The sequence below is a fragment of the Alosa alosa genome, chromosome 3 (assembly GCF_017589495.1).
Source record: "Alosa alosa isolate M-15738 ecotype Scorff River chromosome 3, AALO_Geno_1.1, whole genome shotgun sequence".
Classification (NCBI taxonomy): domain Eukaryota; kingdom Metazoa; phylum Chordata; class Actinopteri; order Clupeiformes; family Clupeidae; genus Alosa; species Alosa alosa.
The window spans coordinates 12,514,599-12,539,251 of record NC_063191.1 but is presented as its reverse complement, the minus strand read 5'-3'; the positions used below and the strand labels follow the sequence as shown (position 1 = coordinate 12,539,251).

The 24,653-nt window shown below is 45.7% G+C and overlaps 1 protein-coding gene across 1 annotated transcript in view; it reads right to left on the bottom strand.

The window, feature by feature from the left end:
* med14 (mediator complex subunit 14) overlaps window positions 1-24,653 on the bottom strand; it is a 37,276-nt gene that overhangs the window by 10,199 nt on the left and 2,424 nt on the right. The window contains 20 exon segments of the mRNA XM_048239701.1: window positions 2,479-2,610; window positions 4,498-4,732; window positions 5,143-5,412; window positions 5,970-6,122; window positions 7,847-7,938; window positions 8,645-8,791; window positions 9,956-10,081; window positions 10,084-10,115; window positions 11,124-11,200; window positions 12,721-12,855; window positions 13,536-13,733; window positions 14,123-14,282; window positions 15,014-15,092; window positions 15,276-15,401; window positions 17,188-17,299; window positions 17,738-17,888; window positions 18,234-18,366; window positions 19,742-19,849; window positions 23,580-23,708; window positions 23,958-24,087. Coding sequence (XP_048095658.1) covers window positions 2,479-2,610; window positions 4,498-4,732; window positions 5,143-5,412; window positions 5,970-6,122; window positions 7,847-7,938; window positions 8,645-8,791; window positions 9,956-10,081; window positions 10,084-10,115; window positions 11,124-11,200; window positions 12,721-12,855; window positions 13,536-13,733; window positions 14,123-14,282; window positions 15,014-15,092; window positions 15,276-15,401; window positions 17,188-17,299; window positions 17,738-17,888; window positions 18,234-18,366; window positions 19,742-19,849; window positions 23,580-23,708; window positions 23,958-24,087 — 2,725 coding nt within the window.

Sequence of the window (24,653 nt, the reverse complement as noted above, 5' to 3'; positions counted from 1 at the left end):
CTGCAACCAAGGGTTATCAAAGGCTTTGGCTTGAGTGAGAGTCATTTGTTTGTGTGTGCGTGTATATATTAAACTGTGTGGTGCCGCCCCCCTCCCCCCAACTGCAATCTGTTGTGAAGATCTGGGTTGTCTTCAGATGAAAGCAGTGATGGGACATTCGACACTGAGGCACCGAAGCCTGTATCACTCCCGCGAAGCAAATTGTTGACACAGCGTGTTGTAGCTTGTATCAAATTGGCATAAGCACGTGACTGATGACGTCCGAAGCTTCAAACGTCACCGAAGGGTTTTGCTGGATTCGAAAGTTAGCTGCTGCGCTGATACCCCACAGGAGCAACACTGCTGTATTCTATTCTGTATTAGCCTACTGCTCTAATGTAACAAAACCTGTGTTACGCGTCTTAGTTACTCAACAATCATTGTTGCTAAAGAACTTTTTTTTTAAGATTTGAAGTCAAATTGTAACAATTTGCCCTTATTCAAAAGAACTGATTGCCACTACGCATAAATAAGGTTACAGGCGGATCTAATAAGCAGGAAATCGTGCTAGCTCAATGCAGGCGAAGGCAGTTTAACTTAACTTAAACTGGCAAAAGGCCTTGCCTTCCTCTTAATAAAAGTGTATATTAAAGGAAAAAAAAAAAAAAAAAAAACTCTTACAGAAAGAAACACAAAGATATGAGATTAATTCACGTTGTATTTCAATGAACGAACTTGCGGCCGCCCGACGCACAACTGAAGGCCCGACACACAATTAACAACAAAGCTTCACAATGCACAAACAAATACCCACCCAAAGTTCAGTGCCCAATAGTCCCGACATTAAACAGATGAATCAAACAGTCCAAAACACAAACGGAATAGGAAAGAGATGTTGCGCTTACAGTCAGTTGAGAAGTTGTTCCCCATATGGTTGCAAAACACAATCTCACCAAAACACGCACGTTAGGAAAAAAAAGATCCTTTACTTGCTGTAATCCAATTACTTCAAAAAATGATAATCCACAGCGATCGCAGATACCGAGAAAGAGTCACGGTATGTTCAGCATGCAAGGCCTCTAACGCGCATTACTCCAGCCGGCTTCATACAGGTAACTCGCGGGGGCGAGCGCTCTCCCCACACCTCCATTTAAACTAAGTGCAATAAAAGTCACTCCTACCCAAAACGCGCGTTCAACAGTCAGCTTTATTTTATTAAATTTACATACATGGCATATTAAATAGAGAAAATAGTAACACATTTTCATTCAAGCAACCATGTAAAAAGGTGATTTTGGCAACCTTTACAAAATTTTAAATATTTTTTGTTGTTGCATAGGCCTAATAAAAAACCTTCGTTATGTGACTCACGGGGATTGAACCCACGTCGCCGGATTTATCGTTCTCAGCATTACCTCTACTCTGCCGTAGGCCTATCGAAAAACAGGGTGTTCATGAACTATTTTTTTCTAACGGCCTGTTTAGTCCTAAAACAGACTACCTAAATAATGCCTCTTGGTTATGGGTAGGCTATGGCAGTTTATTGGATAAGGCCTAAACTTTATTTATTTATTTAACGGAAATTGATATTACCACATAGCAGTAAAAGTCTGCATCTCTTGCTGCAGTTTGTTCAAACCAACTGAACACATGTAAATTGAAACGCTGAACACACTAGGCTATATTCAAACATTATACCCTAGTTCCAACTAATCTATTTAATTTTCAGTCATCTCATGCCATATGCATGTGTCCGTTAGGCCTCTCTTATGTTCATGTTGTAAGCTTCGTTCGGCTGTGTTGAATTCATAGCCGCTGTCATTTCTGCTGACCACCAGATGTCACTGTGTTGTCTTCGATGCTTTTGCGATACAATCAGGAAGAAGCTTCAGAAGCTTCACAAGGTTTCGTTCGCCCATCACTAGATGAAAGCAGGCTCTGCGGGAGACTGGACACACGGACACACACACCACCACCATCATCATCATCATGTTCTTTTGATCTTCTTCGCTTCCTCCATCTCTACATTCCCCTCTCTCTCTCTCTCTCACACTCCGACTATATCACACACACACGCACATCTCTGATAGTTCTAGTGTTGTGAGGACACTAAAGAGCGCATTGTTAGAAGTGAGAGGTAAGCTACAGTCTCTGACCAAGAGAGGGAGCTGTGGGAGTACATAGGACTGGACATTACTAGCCAATGCAGCTAACTCGTGCCCGAGCCCTGCAAAGCCTGTGCTTTGGGCCAAAAATACCCAAGAGATCTGTTCCAGAGAAATGACACATTCAGCAGATACAAGTTAGGTTTGAGATCACGCTATTAGGGGAAATCCCTGATCCGATTGATTTCAACTGAAGCACATCACCAGATTCCAGCCTTCCCCCGACACTTCCTCTGTAAATCTCTGGGTCCCCTCCAGAACCCCCAGCTAATAACACGGTCTGCTCGCTCGAGGCCCCCCCGCTTCACCGTACCCTCAGGCTGGCATGACTTACCATGTGGGCTGGCAAAGTTGGAGGTCTGGCCAATGGTAATGCCCAGAGAGGAGGGCGACGGGGTGGGCCCGAACGGGGAAGGGGCTCGCAAGGGTAGGCCGCCACTAGGGGAGTTGGCCGCGTGGATGGTCCCTGCACACACATCAACCAATCAGTGTGCTTTGTCGGGTCGACCAGGTCAGGAATCGTGTGCTCTCTCTCTCGCTCTCAAACCACCAGTATGGTTCAACGTAAATGCTTGTTTGCTTTCAAACATCTAATGATGACTGGAGGGTTCGACTATTAACTCGTAGAAGATTTCAACTCTCAACATCCGAACTTCACGTCAGAGGAGGTCACGAAAAATGGGGGGAAAAACAGCAATGGCGATTTACATTGAGCCATACGGTCACAGACAGCACAGGAGTGTACACGCGTCCAGCTACAAGATGGACCTTGGTGGTGATGAGGCCATTCCACTGGGTGAGATGGGGGTTAGGGTGGTTCACAATATAATGGTATAAGTAAAAGTTTTTCAAATTTTGCCAGATCGCATTTTGCCTCGTTCCTATTGACATTTTGAACATCTGTACCAAAAATTGAGCCAATAGGACGCCAGTAAAGGGTGGCACACTTTTTCACAATTGCTCAACCTAAGAATGCATAACTTTCGAAGGAACCCGAAACTTGAACAAAATAATAGATAAGTATGGTCATTAATAATCTCTCCCTGTACTTATACTAAATGAGTAAGAACATTAGAACAGTTCAAACACTATTCGATGTATGATGACTTTGTCCTTTTTGATACTTTATCTCTGTGTCCTTGCACAACACGGAGCAAAAATTGCTTTTGGTCTTCGTTTCGCACAGATTGTTGACAGGCAATGCCTCTCTCTGCACTGTCGTTGATGACCTTCAAGGAATTAACTTTTTGACGCAGTTTCTCATCTGTGAGAATGGACCTCACATCATCAGGGTTACTTCTGCCATCCATTTGGTCTTCAGTAAGAACCTCAAAGAAGTGGATTGAGCAGCGAGTGAAGAGGCCAGAGATGGTAGTACTGCTCTTGTGGAAGAAATCAAGTCTTTGAGCATCTTCCCAGGGCGTCTTTCAAGATTTCTCAGCATTTTCTCTTTTTCTTCAGCATCAACACAACAACAACAGCAACAACAACACGTTACATTTATTTAGCGCTTTTCTCAACACTCAAAGCGCTTCACAGGGAAGGGGGGACCTCACTAACGGTAGTGAGCTGAGCATCAAAAAATGCCAGGGCGAAGTTCTTCTGACGGGTACCACAAATGTCGTCCAATGCTCTTCAATGCAGCATCCGCAATGGTTTTATCCGAATACCAATACATCATGTCTTGTGTGTGTGTGTGTCAATATTGTGAAAAAGTGTGCCACCCCTAAATGTGCAGCAATTGACTCCATTTTTGGTACAGATGCTTACAATGCCAATTGGAACAAGACAAAACGCGATCTGGCAAAATTTGGTGAAAATGAATTTTGTGAACCACCCTAATGGGGGTGGATGAGTCCATTCCGCTGGGTGAGATGGGGGTGGATGAGGCCATTCCACTGGGCGAGATGGGGGTGGATGAAAGCACTAAGGCCATGCTATACTCCTCTCTCAGGGTGGATGCTTGTGTGGATGACTACCAATGTGCGTTTAAGGCGTGCATGTGTGTGTGTGTGTGTGTCAGTGTGTAGGAGTGAGCAAGCAAGATCAAAACTAGGGAGGCATCCTGCCTCGACTGAACACGGCAACAAACATGCAAGCAGGTAACTGACAGCGCATGAGATTCCTCAAGTGCAGATGGAGATGGGGAACAAATGCAAATTAGGAGACTGTTTTGCTCAAACATATTTGAACAAATCTTTGCTATTTGGAAGAATGCCAAGCGCATTTGGCAAACATAAATGTAGAAGCCCCTTAAAAACACACACAAGTTCAGTTTACACATATACACACACACTTTCGCACGCGCTCTCTCACACACACACTCACACACACACACACACACACTCCTCACCAGGTGACTGAGTAGGTATCATGGAGGGAGAGGGTGTCACGTTGCTATGGTACACGTTGGGAGGAGACATAAGGGGCGGGTAGACTCCGCCCCCCTGGCCTTTGATTGGCTGTTGCGGCTGGATGTGGCCCATGAAGGAGTCCATGTCCACACCCGGCGACGGCGGGTTGTCGTCCTCGTTGACCGAGCGTCGGCGAGCATCCTGGTTGCTGTCCACAAACATGTTTAGGAATGTCTACAGAACAGGAACAAAAACATCAACAAATTAGATATTGATTACATTAGATATTAGATTTTATACAGTCATGTATCACCAAAACATGGTGTGCAAAAGGTGTGACAACTGCCAACCCACCCATGTAAGCATTCAAGTCCACCATCACCACTTGCAACAAGTCATTTTTATCCACACACCTCATCACATTACACCAAAAACCTCACCCTTATCACCAAAACATCAGAGACAGAAGACAAGCAAGTGACGGACAACAACAATCCCAAGCAACAGCTCCACTGCACGTTACCTAACCAATACTTCCTACACTAAACCATAACTTAGTGAATAAACAGGTGAAACAGCCTCCCATTGCAACCTCATTCACAAACACATAAAAGGAATAACATTTCATTGGCACTCTCAAGTACCTTCAGCCCTGGTGCCGGGTAGAAGCCCTCGACGATCTTGGTGTTGTCGAAGAGGCTGTAGGCTCCGTCGCGGATGGCCACCACCCCGCGGCTGCGGCAGTAGATGTCGATGCAGTACATGTTGCGGAAGGCCAGGCGGATGTGGGTGGGCGACTGGGGCAGGATGGAGAAGCACTGGTAGGCCGTGTTGGTGCGCTGCGTCAGGCCCAGCATGGGCACCGTGGGCAGCTTGTTAATGGCGTTCAGCGGACCCTGCGTGTCAAACAGCACCTGGGAGGAGGGAACACAAACACACACAAACAAACAAACAAACAAAAATACAGGATCAGACTACGGAGCGAAGAAAGCTTTATGCACTCAATTGAAGACCAAACTTTTTAGGACCTTTGAGACTAAAGCTGCTTCACATGAAAAACATCTGTCTGAAGTGAAGCTGCAGTAAACACCAAAACAATTTTGAGAAAGAAATATACTTTTCATTAAGTTCATGTCATGAATTTATAATTTATCACCACCAATGATTCTTTTTCCCAATGACAGTTAAGGGTTTAGAGGGGCCCTTCGCCTACTCTTCTAAGAACACAGAGAGAAATAACATTCTTTGTTCTCCCGGTCTTGGTGGGAAAGGTTGATGTAACGTTGTGAAATACGGCACTAGTAAACAAAAACAGTATGAATCGTCAACAACGCCACGGGGGGGAGCACACGGTGGGGTGGTGTGCAGGTGGTGCGGAGGTGGTGCGGAGGTGAGGTAGAGGTGATGTGGAGGTGGTGCGGAGGTGAGGTAGAGGTGATGTGGAGGTGGTGCGGAGGTGAGGTGGGGGTACCTGCATGAGCTGCACCACGTTGGGCGTCTTGTTGAACATCTCCTGCAGCTGGTGCAGGATGATGTTGTGGCAGTTGCTGCAGCCCGAGTTGGGCCCTACGGTGCCCAGGGACAGGTGGAACCGCTGGGTCCCCGAGTTCCACTGGATCGTCACCTGATTGGAGCGGAGACACGGAGGGATGAAGAACCACACAGCGCAGGAAGGAGGAAGGGATAGAGGAAGAGGAAGAGACAAAGAGAAGGAAGATGGGGAGATGGAAAGAAAGACAGCGGAAGAGAAAGAAAGACAAGAGAGATTAAAAAGGACAAATAACTGCAGCCCACAGGGAGATGCATCATGAAGGCAGTTAAATTGCTTCACCAACTGCCTAGACATGATTTAAAAAAATCAATATCATCTCCTCATGTCTTGTTCAGTGTCCACTTATCTTTTTAGCGGTAATATTTAACAGGGCTATAAAAAAAGACCCAAATGAAAAGCATTAGTTCTGATTGGGCAGGCTGCTGCTGTGTGGGTGTGGGTGTGTATGTGGGTATGTGTGTGTGTGGTGTGTATGTGTGTGTATGTGTATGTATGTGTGTGGGTGGGGTGGGGTGGTGTGGAGGTGGTGCGGAGGTGAGGTAGAGGTGATGTGGAGGTGGTCTTGAGGAGGTGAGGTGGGGGGGTACCTGCATGAGCTGCACCCACGTTGGGCGTCTTGTTGAACATCTCCTGCAGCTGGTGCAGGATGATGTTGTGGCAGTTGCTGCAGCCCGAGTTGGGCCCCTCGGTGCCCAGGGACAGGTGGAACCGCTGGGTCCCGAGAGTTCCACTGGATCGTCACCTGATTGGGCCGAGAACCGCGGAGGGATGAAAGAACCACACAGCGCCCAGGAAGGAGGAAGGGATAGAGGAAGAGGAAGAGACAAAGAAGGAGATGGGGGAGATGGAAAGAAAGACAGCGGAAGAGAAAGAAAGACAAGAGAGATTAAAAAGGACAAATAACTGCAGCCCACAGGGAGATGCATCATGAAGGCAGTTAAATTGCTTCACCAACTGCCTAGACATGATTTAAAAAAATCAATATCATCTCCTCATGTCTTGTTCAGTGTCCACTTATCTTTTTAGCGGTAATATTTAACAGGGCTATAAAAAAAGACCCAAATGAAAAGCATTAGTTCTGATTGGGCAGGCTGCTGCTGTGTGGGTGTGGGTGTGTATGTGGGTATGTGTGTGTGTGGTGTGTATGTGTGTGTATGTGTATGTGTGTGGGTATGTGTGTGTGTGGGTATGTGTGTGTATGTGTATGTGTGGATATGTGTGGGGGTATGTGTGGGTATGTGTGGGGTATGTATAGTGTATATGTATGGTGTATATGTATGGTGTGTGCGGGTATGGTGTGTGTGTGGGTGGGTGGGTGGGTATGTGTGTGTGTGGGGGGGACGGGTATGTGCATGTGTGTGTGTGGGTGGGTGGGGGTATGTGTATGTGCACAGAGGTGTCAGTAGGCACACTGAGGAGGGACGAGCACAGAGGTGGCTTTGTGGAGCATCTCTTTCGTGTCTGCCTCGCCTCTGTGCTTACTTCTCTCGCCATAAAGACGCCTCTGTGCTTACTTCTGGAACCTTCCTCTGACTGGGAGCATGTGGTCTGACTCTAGTGCCACAGCTCAGCTGCTCTCTCTGTGTGTGTGTGTGTGTGTGTGTGTGTGTGTGTGTGTGTGTGTGTGGTCAACACCCAGTTGCTTGTGTGGGTAAAGTAGCTGTTCGCAAAAGAAAATCACGATACAGTACGTGTTCATATAGAGACTGTGTGAACTGCATTTTGCACCTCTTGGGGTTTGAAGATAAGCATGTGTGTGTGTGTGTCTCAGGGCTTTATTCCTGAATTCAACTCACCGAACTTCCTTTGGTGTTTCCGTAGCATAGGACCAGCTTACGGTAGTTGTACAGCCGAATCTCTGAGAACAGACTTAGGTAGGAGGGCATTTCTGCAGGGACAACGGCACAGGTCAGTACAGAGACCTGACTGATCCTAACTCTCACACACACGTAATCATATCCAGCACAGTACTCAATATATTCATGTTTTATACTAAAACTTCATAATAAAATGAATTAAATGCGGTGTAATTAAACCCCTTTGCCTATATAATAAATCTCTACAACAAAAATGACACACCGAGGATTTGTATGTAGTGCTGTATCAAACATCATGATGATTTAATATGCCTTTGTACTTTGGAGGGGGACTGCGTAATGCTACTTAAATCCCATTAGCGTGCCTCTCTCATTAGCAATGTTTGTCTTGTTGCTGCAGCGCTAAACTAAATGAACCATAGAAAATGAAACTCTTTGGCTGATTGGTTACATTAGAGCGCTGCTGCTGTGCCAGGGTGTGAATCTGATTTTTATGCTTTTAGTGTTTATAGCGATCAACACACACAAGAGGACGCATACCCACAGCACCACACTAAACCAGTGCAGGCACGAGAGAGAGAGAGAGAGAGAGACTAACACATTCTAACACAAGTAAACACAAACACACATAAGCCCACACACTCACACCATCACATAGACAAATACTATGACACATAGCGTGGGAACTCACCAGGTGAGCAAACGCACACAAAAGTATGAGGCCTGGGGACAAGGGTTCACACACACATTCTCTCTCTCTCTCACACACTCACATACCTGACAGGCAGCGGGAAAACTCCAGCACACACTCATAGAGCTGGCTGATGCTGTTCCAGTCATTCAGGAACATCTCCACGACCTTGCGCCCCCCCACTGGCTCCGACAGTGGGTTCTCATAGGTCAGGTAGACATGTCGTGTTGACGCTATGGACATGGACACACACACACAAATATATGAACACCTGTGTTAAAATCATACTACTGCTAGTGCAGTATGCTCCCAGAGCATAGAGTCCTCATTTAAATTAACCACAGAATGTGGATGGATGAGAAGCACCAGGTGAGTCAGTTGTGTAAACGAGTCACAACTGGTCAAAGACACTAAACCCTCCGTCTTTATGTGTGTCTGACTCACGCGTTCAAGAAATCTTCTGCCAAACCACAGGAAGAACACCTGTTTTAAAGGACTGTTTGAGCAGAGGTTTAGTAGTAAGCCCATGGGTTTTTAGGTTTTATAGGACTACCTAAGACAGTCAGAGTAGACAAGGAAAGAAAGGTTGTGTTGGAGATCTGAATGGCTGAGAAATACTTGGGGATTTCCCAGGAAAATGTCAGCCCAGTAGAGCTAAAACAAGTACAGGGCTGGAGGCACAGGAGAGCTGGGGCAATCAAAAACAAGTTACACTCGTCCGATCAGTGTGATGTCATATCCTGCCGTGGCTTGATAACTTGGATATCGATATCCACATTTTGGATATCGTATGCGCTTTAATAGTGTTGTGCGTGCAAATATCCCACTATGGACGTGCATACCATACAACAACTGATGCCAATCGATTTATTTGATGTTATAGGTTAGACACTAAAAATGACCGCAGTGTAGATTACACTATAGCTCGTAAATGCGGAAGTAATTGTTTTTAAATATAGGCAGTCTTGTGCTTCTCCACGTTTCAGATTGGCCAACATCTTCCCAACACCGAGAACGCACACAGATCTGAGCTGAAAGCCTAGTTTGACAAATATATCACATAACTGCTATCGTAGTGTCACTTAACGTATGCCCCTGAGTCAAGGCTTTGTGAAGCCTCGATATGTCTACATAGCCTAGATATGTCTAACGTGTTTCGTAGTATACCCCACTGTTGCACATTTTGCTTATTTGTAAATCATGTAGGGCGGCTAATTAAACATGATGCCTGGAATGCGTCAATAGAATGTGTTAAATTTTTATCTGGTGGATGGTGGGGGTTCGCGAGCCGATGTAGATGGTGGTACGTCAGAAAAAAAAGTTTGGGATCCGCTGGCCTAGAGTGAAAAGAGTTAAAGTAGAGGTAGCATGTTGGGAAAGTGTGGGTTGATGCGTACTCTGCTCTTTGATGGAGGTGCTGGTCAGGGGGCAGTTGGAGAAGACGAGCTCGGCCACCCAGGTGCGGTTGTTGCGGCCCTGCAGCCTGAAGGTGCAGTCCAGCAGAGAACGTTCTAGAGCCTTCGGGTCTCCTCACACACTCCTTTGCTGGGAGGAACCCTAAAGAATAAAAACATTATTTGTTTTTGTAAATTTCCAACAAATGTTAAACATTCTTTGAATTTTCAAAAGAATTCTGTATTGGTACCTGAGGGTGAGATATTTGTTGTATATTGTATGAGATTTAATGTTTATTTCCATCACTTGTTGATAAGGGTCTTAGGGCCCGTCCCATTTCTCCCTGCTTAAAACTTCCACTTGGTTTTGATTGCCCTCAACATTAAAGTCCCCTCGACAAGGGAAGTGGGGGTGAAGATCTTTCCCTATGAATTGGGACACCACTATATGCAAGTTAGCGTAGCAAACGTGCTCACCTACGTCACGCACAGCACCGACATGTCTACCGGTAGTAGCCTGCTACTATTTTCATTCAGGAACATGCCGGTTCCAGCGGTCATTGTTGTGTGCGCTGTGCTGGTTTATCTACGTCTGGTTAATCAACAAAGATATTCGTGTTCATGTGAACGCCGGAACACGCATCCTAAATATTGACAAAACTACCCAGATCAGATATATAACGTTATTTGATGGGCAGACTCTCTCAAAGCACTCAGCAGATATCATGAACATAATCAGATAGCTTTGTGAGATATTTTCTAACATTAGTGTTCAAAACTCAACAGTCCATTGGATGTGCATCAAACTAACCTATTCCAACATATTTCGAATTTTAATATGCTTATTTGCGAAAATATATAAAAAATGTGGCTGGCTCGCTGAGCTCGCACGGTGTCCTGGGTAATTTCATCTCCCACTTCGTTTTAAGCCTGCATCGGTCCTGGCTATATTTTGAGGGTTGATTTTAAGGGGAAAACAGCACTTCCCCTTGCTCCCTGAAGTAATGAGACACCCTACCCCTACACATGCACGCGCAAAAACGAGGGTTAGGGCAAAAATCTAGGGGTAGGGGAGGTATTGGGATGGGCCCTTACTTTCTCTAATCTACTGAATTTAGAGACAATGTGTGACTGAAATGTTGCCAGGCCATCATGCGCCTCAGGGACTCACTTGAGGATGCGGATGGCATGACTGCAGCCGTCTCCTTCTACCTGAACGCCCTGATGAGGAACCTCCATGTTGGTCAGCTGAGAGAGCAGAACACAGGATACACTCAGTACACACACTAGCCTACAACCCTTAAGTCACAAGTATAGAGTGACCCGTGTTACACACACTAGCCCACAACCCTTACAACACAAGGATAGAGTGACTTGTACCAATGACTAATTTGCTTCATTTTGATTTTAGAAGATTTGTCATGATTACAACATCTAAACAGGACATGACCTATACAGCTGAGAGCAGGAAACAGAAAGGAGAGCTAATACACAAATAATTACTGTGACCAGAAAGTGTGCAGTGAAACATACCCGTGATGAGACCTTTTATTTATTTTCTTATTTCATCACACGTCAAAACACACACACACATCTGACTTTCTCCAACTTTTGCACATCTCCATAGAACTTTTTATTATTTTTGTTTTATTTTTGATTTCTCCTCCATCTATCTACCCATGATTGATTGCCTAGCCTTTCTGCCCCCCCCCCCCATCCCACCCCCATCCCCAACACACACACAAAAAACACACACACTTACATCCTCACTGTCATCACCTCACATACATACAGCACACTGCTTGCTACAGTAAGCCTCCTCTACATACTTGCTGCACACTGCCCCCCTACATCCACAGCACATTGTCTTCAGGATCTTCTCCAACACAAATCCTCTACATACTTACAGCACACTGCCCCCACCTACCCACACACACACTACACACACACACACACACACACACACACACACTTCACTGCTCCACCACACCCACACACACACACACATCTTCACTGTCATCACTCACATACATCATACATACAGTACTCTGCAATAGTAAGTCCCTTCACCATACTTGCAGTACCCCCCCCCCCCCCCCTCTCTCCCCTACATACACAGCACATTATTTCATCAGGAAGCTTCTCCAACACACATCCCCAACATACTTACAGCACACTGCCCCCAATACACAGCACATTGTCTCATGAGGAAGCTTCTCCAACACACATATTGCACACTGCCCTCTCCCCACATACACAGCACACTATCCCATCTCCCCTGTCATCCCCCCCAACACACACACCAAGACCCCTGGCAGTTGGGTTAGCCCCTTGGGTTAGCCGTGGATCTGCCCAAGGTTTCTTCCTTGGTAAAGGAGTTTTTCCTTGCCCCTGTTGCTCTTGGGTGCTCCTTGTTGATGCCCCCGCCCAATCCCAATCCTCCCCCACCTTTCTTATGCTAGCCCTTTCTACTGCCCCCATTAATCTAGGTAACCAGACCCACTGTATTTCTTCCAGTAACTATATGCATGTGACAATAAACTTCCTTGTATCCTTGTATTGTCTCATCATGACATTTGCTTCATTTTGATGTTATATGATTTATTGACATAATTAGAACATCTAAATATCTGAAGATGGGCTACATCCTCGATCAGTGTTAAATGACATAATCTACTGTAGGAGCCAAATTGAATAGATGTAGAAGACAATTTGAATTTAAACCCTTTCTTGAATCTCTCACACACAAACACAGACGGACGCCTTACCTCGCAGCGCAGGCCGATAAGCGGCATGTTGGTGTCACACATGGCCACCAGATGGGCCAGCTCCTTGTTGAAGGCGCACATCTCCCCCGAGCGCTTGGGCTTCTTGGGCTCGATAGCTCCCTGCTCCCCCGACAACTGCCACACACACAGACACACACACACAGACAGACACACACACATACACAGAAACACAGACACAGAAACACAGACACAGACACACACAGAGAGAAAAACACACACACACAGAAACACATTTAGAGCACAGAAACACATTTAGAGCTACTTAATGCTGCTCTCCACCAGACCGCAGAAACATTTAAACACTAGGGGCACACATGGTGATGACAGTACGAGACCACAGATCTCCTTTATTCCTGGCCAGAGAGTGAGGTGTTAGCAGCCCAGTGGGCAACATTTACAGAACATTTAAAGATCAACACCTTCACAAGAGTTTGGTTTGCTGTTAGGCTAGTTTCAAATGAGTTTTACAGCCAGTTTGGATAAGTGTGTGCGTGCACCGGCCTGCATCAATATCTGTGTAAGAGGTGAGGGTTTTCCTCCTGGTATAAAATACTGATGAGATGCTGGTGATGGTGGCCTCACTAAAGTTTAACGTCTTCAAGGAACAGTCTGTCTGCTATTACATATTCTCAAATAAACGTCACAGCAAGCCACAGAAAATTTCCTCTTGTGTGTGTGTGACACTGATAAGATACTAAATTCTATATGGTGTGTGTGTGTATATATATTTCATGGTGTGCATGTGTGTGCATGTGTGTGGACGGCCCTACGTGTAAAGCCTCCGGTCCACCTACTTTCCGCTTGGTGCCTGGCCGCAGTGCTCTGCTGGACGAGAGGTCCTGAGCCAGCTCCTCCAGGTTGGGCTTGAACTGCTGCAGCAGCTGGGCACAGGGCAGTCCATCCTCACCGCTGTCCTCCTGGCCCACGGACAGGAAGTAATACTTATACTCTAACTCTGTGGGGCAGCCGGGCACGTCGAACATCTCCACCACCTGACGGGGGCAGCAGAGAGACGGGTCAGGGAGTGCTCATAATCAGGCTGAGCACAGAAAACAAGCATTACATCAATCATACTAATCAATAGGGACATTTAGACTGGTTACAGCTAAACTACTACTAGACATGTCTACCATCTGACAACCCTTTATACTGCTGTTGAAATTGTTGATACTGCAACACATATAGAGACAGATCAGCTCAAAACAAAACAAGTATCCAAATCATTCCACGTACTTAATATACTGTATAACAACTCAACATTGAATTGAGTTGAATTTCCCCTGGGGATCCATAAAGTATCTATCTATCTATCTATCTATCATTGATTAATTGCATACAGTTTGTTTTATCTATAAGCTGCTAGGGGAGGTGTTATTCTTACTATGTAATACTGAGGAAGGCGGGTCATCTTGATAAAGAGCTTGTGTTTCGATAGGCTGCCTGCTGGATGATTGGCGGCGTTTGACAAGTGGAGTGTGTCTGAGCACAGGGTGGGGAGGTGCTTCACAGACTGCTTACACCGCTGCTCCCCCAACCAGAACCTGAACACACACACACACACAAAAGATGCATGTTCATACATATACAAGGTATCAGTATTGATTACAAGCAAATCTAATCAACACTTAAGCATCCAAGCATAAAGACTGCGACTGCAGATATTCTCCATCATAACTACAGCTGCTGAAATGCGCGCGTCAACACACACACACACACACACACACGATAGCAGCCTAATGGTCGTGAAGAAAGGTTGCTCGCTTTAACGTCCAGCAGTGAAAAAGCGCTCGTTCTGTTTAGGACAGGCTTGTGCAGGTGCTAGACTTTAATCAAAGATAACCACCTGTCAGGACTACTGGTGTCATACTGGCTGAATCAATCTATTCTGGGGCTGGAGGCACTTTGGAAATGTCAGCGCCCCGGAACAATTTTACACACTGACTAACTCAAACGAGCAAGAAATAAAGAGGTGATAAATGGGGCCTTCAGAATAAAATGTCTGCAACACATTAAGGCTGCGAATTCAATAATAACACCTTGTGGATGAGCGGACAGGGGACATTCAGAGAACAAGCGTTGGCCACAGGCCTGAATTTAGCCTTCTCCTTTGGGAATGACTGCATACCTTTTTTGCTCAATTAGAAATAAAAGCACTGGACAGTGAAATGATGCCTGTGTGTGTGTGTGTGTGTGTGTGTGTGTGTGTGTGTGTGTGTGTGTGTGTGTGTGTGTGTGTGTGTGTGTGTGTGTGTGTGTGTGTGTGTGTGTTTACTTGAGCTGCTGAAGCCAAGTGAGGATGCGCTTCATGTCATCATTGATGGTCTTCTCGATATCATCCAGCATGGACTGATCTGGAGTAGAGAAGATCAGTAAAAGAGCTGGTCAGTTAATGACAAAAAGAAACAACCATCTCGGGTTGAAGGACCTTTCAAAACTGCAATCATGACTAGAGCTGCATTTTGTAAAATTTGCTAGCAATTAACAGAGTGATCCTTAAAGGTCGCAGTTTACTTGGCTAATTTGCGTCAACTTACCAAGTCCGTAGAGCATTGGCTGGAACATTCCGGAGTGCAAATCAACAAATATGTGGAGACACTCTGATCGCCCGCAGGGCTCCAGAATAGGGATGATGAGCGTGGGCAGGGCCGTCTCGATGAACGCTGGGACACACACACATCAACCAGAACACACTCATCACACAGGTCAACCGAAACACACTCACCATACAGTTATACACACACATCAACCAAAACACACTCATCACACAGGTCAACCGAAACACACTCACCATACAGTTATGCACACACATCAGCCAAAACACACTCATCACACAGGTCAACCGAAACACACTCACCATACAGTTATACACACACATCAACCAAAACACACTCATCACACAGGTCAACCGAAACACACTCACCATACAGTTATGCACACACATCAGCCAAAACACACTCATCACACAGGTCAACCGAAACACACTCACCATACAGTTATACACACACATCAACCAAAACACACTCATCACACAGGTCAACCGTTATGCACACACATCAGCCAAAACACACTCATCACACAGGTCAACCGAAACACACTCACCATACAGTTATACACACAGATCAACCAAAACACACTCATCACACAGGCCGTCTCGATGAACGCTGGGGGACACACAGATCAACCAAAACACACTCATCACACAGGTCAACCGAAACACACTCACCATACAGTTATACACACACATCAACCAAAACACACTCATTACACAGGTCAACCAAAACACACTCACCATACAGTTATGCACACACATCAACCAAAACACACTCATTACTCAGGTCAACCAAAACACACTCACCATACAGTTATACCCACAGATCAACCAAAACACACTCATCACACAGGTCAACCGAAACACACTCACCATACAGTTATACACACACATCAACCAAAACACACTCATCACACAGTTATTCGTGTCGTTTCTTCAAATGTTTTAAAACGTGTGTGTATGAGATTATGTATGTGTGTATCTGTGAATATGTGTGTGGAAATACAAATGGTTATGCAATAAGTAGAGATGCCCCATTATTTTCAAACTGAGTATTTACATTTGTGTAATTGCCAATAATACTGGGTACCAATACTAATAATACTAAAACTAACTATGAGGTTAGCATAAAAATACAATGAATGGGAAGGCAGGTTTTATTTTCTTATTTCTTGGGACTATTTTTGCAAGATGACATTGAATCTGATTTCATGAGAAGAAATGATCGTCCTCTTGAGAGATACTAAAAGGTAGTGGCTATGCTACTATGCTTTAGGCGAAATGGTCAAATGAAGGGTTATTGGTGCGTGGTATCGGAGAACGCGAGATAAGAATATGAGCATAGTATCGGCCCAACACCTGATGCAGGTATGGGTATCGGCCCAACACCTGATGCAGGTATGGGTATCGGCCCAACACCTGATGCAGGTATGGGTATCGGCCCAACACCTGATGCAGGTATGGGTATCGGCCCAACACCTGAGGCAGGTATGGGTATCGGCCCAACACCTGATGTAGGTATGGGTATCGACCCAACACCTGATGTAGGTATGGGTATCGGTACATCCCTAGCAATAGATGTCCAACAGTAAGCATACATCAATAACAGATGTAATCATGTACGGAGATTCAGATATTGAGTGATATGAATATGGTGATATGAGTGGGTGTATATGTCTATTTGTGAGATATGTGTTGTTTGTGTGTGTGTGTGTGTGTGTGTGTGTGTGTGTGTGTGTGCGCATCTATAGATTGAAGAACTCACTGTTGTCACTAGGGTCATTTCCCTTCCATTTAAAGTTTATTAAAAACATCTATCTGAATGTGCATCTCTGTCTATGTGTGAGGGTGGTGTTGTTTGTGTGTGTGTGTGTGTGTGTGGATCGCACCAGACTTACAGTTGTCACTGGGGTTATTTCCCTTCAGTATGGCTTTCAGCTCCTGGAGCTTCTGATGAGAGCGCGCGTGAACACTGTCAATCAAAAGCTTCTCCACTGAGAGGTGATCAATCTGCAGGAACAGGTGGGGCCAAATAAAAAGTCCACATCACTTTAAGAACAGCTGGCAATAAGTCATACGGAATACAACAATAACAACAGCTGCCACATAGAAAATATTCAGATTTGAGAAACTCCACATTCAGCACAATAGTTGTCCAAGTCCAGATTCCAGACTCAATACAAATCAAATCTAAATGTAAACCAGTTGACTCAGTGCCTACAAACACAATACCTCTCTGTGCCTCCACTTTCTGATTGATGAACTTGATGATACATCTAAGGTGACTTTCACAAGCATCAGAACGGTCTGTACTCCTGTCATCTCAATCTGAGTATACACAAAACTCTAACAGCAGTCCACTTCAGTCTTTGGACTCTGCCATATTTTGTCAGAGCTGGCTGAAGGTCTTGACTCGTATAGAGTCATTGTGATGATTTGTGCGCTCACCTTCATGGCTCTCTCCATTAATTTGGAGTCGCAGGCGGGCAGAGGGGGCTCATGGGATATCTGTAATGGCTTCGATCCGTCACTCTCGTCGATCTTAATGTGGACCTTGTGCACCGAAGCAGTGCCCGTCTTTCGGCCCAGAATCTGTTGGCTGAGGAGAGAGGTGAGGGGAAAAAAGAAATGAGCTTTGTGACAAATGTCGACATTGTCTTCGAACACTTACACAAACTAGCTTTCAATAAGAGTTAAAAAAGATAAGTCTGATCTTTGATGGTTCTTGAGCTATACACATAAATGTCATCAATTTATAAAAAATATCATTAATATTCCATGCTAGTCTGTTAGTCAGCGTGAGTTATAACTTTTCTTTTTTTTTATTAAATATTTTTATTGATCAAACCTCAGACTATATTAGAAACAGGATGACAATTGACCGGCAAGAGGTTTTTTTGTGTGATTATTAAGTCAGAGTGGTGGTGTTGGTGATGTCCCTTACTTCCAGACGGAGAGGATGAGGTACTTGGCGGGCATGTAGCGTTCCACCTGCACCAGGTCTCCCCAGCGCTCTCGCACCAGCATGAGTGTCTGCGAGTGGAGCACCTCCAGCTGCAGCGACAAGCAGAACGAGTCTGAGTGACCAGGGTCAAGGATGGTACTGGTGACGGACAGACTGATAGACCTACAGTACCTCTTAACGTCTCAATAAGAAGGCAAGACAATGGAGACAAAGCTGGATCTCAGACAGTGGAGAACCTAACAAACTTGTAAAGGACTTCCTTCGGAAAATACACCACCACTAACGATGTATTGTTGAGTGTTGAACCTCAAATACCCTTAAAAAGTCACATTCATTTATTAAACATTGTCAGTAGAACCACCTAGAGACCACTTAAATACACTGGAGCATGCTCTTCCCTGTTCCAGAGTACTGCTTGGATTGGGCCTTTCAACACTTCACTGAGCAAAAAAACATTGTGCATTGAGAGCACAGGACTAAAGGGAGGAAGTAGTGATGGTGGTGGGAGTCTTCTCCTTTCCGCTGCTAAAGTCGTTTAAGCGTCTCCACACCCCTGCAGGCACAATGCGGTGCAGAGAAGCAAAACAGCAGCAGCAGCTCATCAGAATTCACAGGCCAGCACCAAAGAGGCACACATCAGAGCTTTTAATTAGACCACCATGAGAAGGGGAACGAGTAGAGAGGAGAGTGTGTGTACACCCTTATCAACACAGCCACTACAAACTCCTGCCCAACCCAAAGCCTCAATTCTCATCCACACACTTTGGCAGTAACTAACTGCAGCTTAATTTGTAAAGGAACATCAACAAACATTTCAGCACTCCTCGGAGTCCTTCAAACCTGCCTAACGGCTCAATACTGAGCTAGTAGATGCTGCCTGCAAGACAGGTGAAACTCATCGGCGACATGGTGATGCTAACTGCAACCTATCTGGGGCGCATTTTCAAAAGAGTAATTGAACAGCTACTATTTCTAAATAATCATTTTGAACTCTCTCTCTCTGTACGACTACAGTGGTTGTTCCATGACCCTCTCAGGCAGCACAGTCCAGAGTTGTAAGACAGATCTCCTTTGACTCCCTACGAATGCTAATATGCTTGGGGGGGGGGGGGGGCGTGTAAAGCCAACAGACTTATAGGGATGTTCTGGAATGCAGTGACTGCAGCTGAATTCCAGTGGAGCTGTAGGGCGACTGATCTTACTGCAGCCCCTGCTCTGCTGGACCACAGCCCATCCAGTCACTCTGGCACTCCGTCTCTTTTCACAGCCGGCCTCTCTCTAGCTGTGGACACCTGCGCAGATGTCGCTGTAATAGCTTGACTCACCTCTCCCCCCAACCCCCCTCTCTCTCTCTCTTTCTTTCTTTCTTTCAATCATTCTCTGTCTCTCTCTAGTCTGCCTCTCAATCATGCAAACTCTTTTCCTTACCCTCACTGACTTTTACACACACACACACACACAGTAAAGTGGGGTTCTGAAAAGGATACGTAAGCAGTTGTACATGTCCTGTAGAGGCTTGTCATCGGCGAACAGACGTGACTGCACCAGCTCATGGATGTAGTTCACCTGCAAGCTGTGCACAAGGTTCTTGCCATCTGAGAGTAAGAACCAGAGAGTGCAAAAGCATGAGAGAGAGAGAGAGAGAGAGAGAAAGAGGGTCAAAAAAGAAAACACAAGAGGACACACAGACACTAATTACAAATGTTAAGTCCACAGATGATTAAGTGGTCACTACAACATAACAGTGGCATCACTTCAATGAGGCGACAACTAAGCGTAAACAGATAACATTCAGAGGCCCTGAACTCTCTTCTCTGCCTTTGTGTGCTTGTGTGTGTGGAGTGTGTGTGTGTGTGTGTGTGTGTGTGTGTGTGTGTGTATGACGACCAACTGATATTCTGATGATGAAAAGGGCCTGGCGGGTAGTCTCTGGGTTCTGGAGGAGTGCCATGCTGGCCAGCAGGAGACGGCTACTGCCTGCCTCATTAATCACACATTAATATTACAGCAGTAGACTCCCAAAAAGCCCAGCAGCTTTGCTCTACAGAGCTCCTGTGATCAGAGGCGCTCATAATCACACACACACACACACACACACGCACGCACAAATCAATACTGAGCATCTATTATCATCTACTTTTTCTGCGGAATTCATCTGTCATTTCAAAAGCAGCAGCAGCAGGGATGGCATCAGTGTGCAGCTTCGTACTGCATCTGAGGAGTAATGCAAGCCAGGAGCTGGCAGGAGATGCAGGAGTGTGTTGGATAATTAACGGGTGGCTATGCACTCCTGATATTTTTCTCTGACGCAGCACATGTGAGAGAGAGACTGGGTTTTAGACTAGAGTCCCTGTATAGCATCTTCTCTAACTACACCACTGCTGTTGAAATGGATTAAAGCTATATCTTAAATATCTTAGATCTGTGATAGAGCCCTAATTTGTAAACATAACATGTGGGGAACTGCTACAGCTTTGACACAACAGACTGGGAAATGTTTAAGCAGGCAGCCACTTACCACAACCGACAGACATAGAGGAGTATACAGACACTGTAACCTCTTACATCACCAAGTGCATCGATGATGTGACCCACACAAAAGACATCATCACTCGGGCTAACTGGAAGCCATGGCTGACAGGGGATGTCCTCAGGCTGCTGGGGCCAGAGACAAAGCCCTACAGAGCTGGGGATGAAGCTGGCATGAAAACAGGAATGCCAACCTGTCCCGTGGGCATCAAGGAAGCAAAAAGGAATACACTCACAAGATAACCACCCACTTCCCAAGACAGCAGGAACGGACAAAGCCTATGGCAGGGCATTCAGGCCCTCACGACTTACAAGCCCGCCCACAGAGCTGTGTGAGCAACATCCCTCTGCTCAACAACCTGAACCGCTTTGCTGGCTTTGAAGCACAAAACAGCACCTGCCCACAGAAGACCCATCCCCCCTCTACATGAGCAGCCCCTGTGCCTCTCTGCCGACAGTGGAAGAGGGACACTTGCTGCTAATCAACACCCGTAAGGCAACAGGTCCAGACAACATCCCAGGTCGTGGCGCTGAAGGGACTGCGCGGGAGCTTAAGGATGTCTTCACAGACATCTTTAACACTCCCTGAAGCAAGCCATAGATCCCATCATGTTTCAAAGCTGCCACCATCATACCCTGTGCCAAGAAACTGCTCCATCCTGCTTCAATGACTACCGCCCTGTGGCACTGACACCCATCATCATGAAGTGCTTTGAGCCCACCCTGGACCCCTTCCAGTTTGCATACCGAGCCAAGCGGTCTACAGAGGATGCAATCTGCTCTGCCCTCCACCCAGCCCTCACCCACCTGGAAAAAAAGAGACTCATATGTGAGATTGCTGTTTATAGACTTCAGTTCTGCATTCAACACCATAATACCACAACAACTCATCTGCAAACTTGACAAACTGGGACTCAGTACCTACTTCCTGCAACAGGCTACTGGACTTCCTCTGTCAGAGGCCCCAAGTAGTGCGTGTTGGCAACAATACCTCAAGCAGCATCACACTGAGCACAGGGGCCCCCCCCCCAGGCCTGCGTCTCAGTCATGCTCTTCACCCTGCCTTGGATGACTGCACTGCAACCTACAGCAACAATCACATAGTGAAATTTGCTGGCCGACACAACTCTGGTGGGTCTCATCACCAAGGGCTTACGGTAGACTCAACACAGGTTGGAGGGGTCGACCATCTGACCACGCGGTGCAGGGACAACAACCTCCTGCTGAACGCCAGCAAGACCAAAGAGATTGTTGTTGACTTCCGGAGGGTCACACCCAACACCTGCCACTGACCATCGACGGGTGCTGTGGTGGAGAGAGAGAGCAGCACCAAATTCCTGGGGGTGCACATCAGTGCAGACCCTCTCCTGGACCACACAACACTGCATCACTGGCGAGAGCTCAGCGCCGCCTGTACTTCCTCGCGAAAACTCCCAGGCGAACAAGTGCTCCACCAGCCATCATGACCACATTCTACCCGGGCACCATTGAGAGCATCCTCTCCAGCTGTATAAGCTGTGTGGGGCGGAAGCTGCACTGAATACAACAGGAAAAGCCCTGCAGCGCATAGTGAACACAGCTGGAAGGGATCATTGGTGCTTCACTCCCCTCCCTGAAGGACATTTACACCACCCACCTCACCCTTAGGCTAACCAAAATGTGAGTGATGCAAGTCACCCCCTCACCATCCTGTTTGATCTACTGCCCTCTGGGAAGAGGTACAGAAGCCTGGGCTCCAAGACTACCAGACTCACCAACAGCTTCATACACCAAGCTGTAAGGATGCTGAACTCTCTCCCTCCTCTCCCCCCTCCACCCTCAGCTACATAACATCCTGGACATTGGACCCACAATGGCCCACCTGCACTACTCCACTTGCACACTTGAACACTTGCACACTTGTACACTTTTACAACTTGGTGTTGTTATCCTGAAAACACAACACTTCTGCTGCTCTTACATAACTTGCAACCACTATGCCACTTTTCTTTTATTACTTAGGTCAAACAGAACTACCCAAGCCTTTTATTGGCCTGACTTTGCACTAATATTTTAATGACTGTCTATGCACAATTTCAACCAAATTTTGCTGCTCTTATTTTTTCATTATTATATGTGCCCTCTTATTTACTTATTTACTTACTTTTTTGTTTACTTGAATGTTATGTTTGTCTGTGGACTTAAATTGGTAAAATATGTCTTGTCTTCACCGTGGGATAGTGAGAAACGTAATTTCGATCTCTTTGTATGTCTGGAACATGTGAAGAAATTGACAATAAAGCTGACTTTGACTTTGACTTTACAGAATTCAAAGGATTTGCTGATTTCTCCTCCACCAGGGCTGTACAACAGCTAGCATTTCAAAATAGCTACTCAAGGTAGGAAAACACAGCATAAGCCAAGAACAAACTGTATGCAACCAAAATGTCCTCTTTTGCTCTATTAAAATGCAAAAAGCATGGCAGCAGCAAACATACTGATATAAAACTACAGCCAAAATACTTCTACTGATCCTTGTTGGTGTCGCTGGGTTGGAAGAAGGTTCTTGTTTGTCCTGTCTGTTACTTAATCTCCACAGCATGGTGTGTGTGTGTGTGTGTGTGTGTGTGTGTGTGTGTGTGTGTGTGTGTGTGTGTGTGTGTCAGGGTTGTGCATAATTCGAATTGCAATTCTACTTCCTGCTTGCTACCTCAATTGAAATGCAAGTGAAATTCAAGAATTGAATTGGAATTTAAGAGTTTCAATTCAATTCTGGAATTTTGCACAAGCCTGGTGTGTGTGTGTCTCCACACTCACCTCCAGTCTCCTTGTCCTCCACCAGGATCTCCAGCTTGAGGAGCCTCCAGGGAATGTCAGGGTCGTCTCCCATCACCGTCAGCGTGGCCTCAAACTCCCCCTCCACACGGAACTTCACACGCCCATTGGCTACACACACAGATACATATTCAGAAATGTGCACAAGGACACAGCAGACCACCTACATCCGGATTTTCAAACAACCTTAAAGAGTAATTTGTAAATAAGAAGCATTTGTTTGGAAGTGGAAGTGGTTGGTTTGTTTGGAACCAGAAATGCACTAAACCTAGACCCGCTGCACAATTTTCATAAAAGGTGCATGATGGGCCAAAAAAAAACCCAACCAATTTTGGGGCAGATCCAAGACAAGGTCCTTACCAACGGTGAGGTTGGCTAGCTGAGGGGGCAGGTCAGTGGTGACCAGCCGATGCCGCAGTATCTGGTTGAGCTGGTTCAGGGTGGTCTGCTTCTCCACCTTAGTGATGGGGTCTGGTGGAATGATCTTGTCCTGAGGATAAGGGGACCAACAGACAGGCATAAAGACAGACACACAGACAGACAGACAGACACATTGCATTTAAAGTCTATTCAGCAGTCAGCTTGATTATGAACAGACAGTCAGAGAATAACATTAATATTAATTGATACTAATATCAATAATAATTATATGTGTATATATAATAATTATTAATTAATAATTAATTATATTTGTATATATAATAATTATTATTATTGATACTAATATCAATAATAATACAAAGAGGGGAGAATATAAAAGACAATATAAAAATGCTTCACTGTGGTGTGGGAGGAACAGACAAGAGAGAGAGAGGGAGAGAGCGAAAGAGAGAGAGAGAAGGAGAGAGCAAGCATGGTGGGTGAGATGTCAGAGTGGGGCAGAAAGAGAGACACGGGAGAGAAAGAAAGATGCAGAGAAACAGAGAGACAGAGAGAAAGAAAGATGCAGAGAAACAGAGAGACAGAGAGAAAGAAAGAGGCAGACAGAGACAGAGAGACTGTGAGTCACACAGAGACAGAGAAAAGGCTATATAGGGAGATAGAGCGAGTCATCAA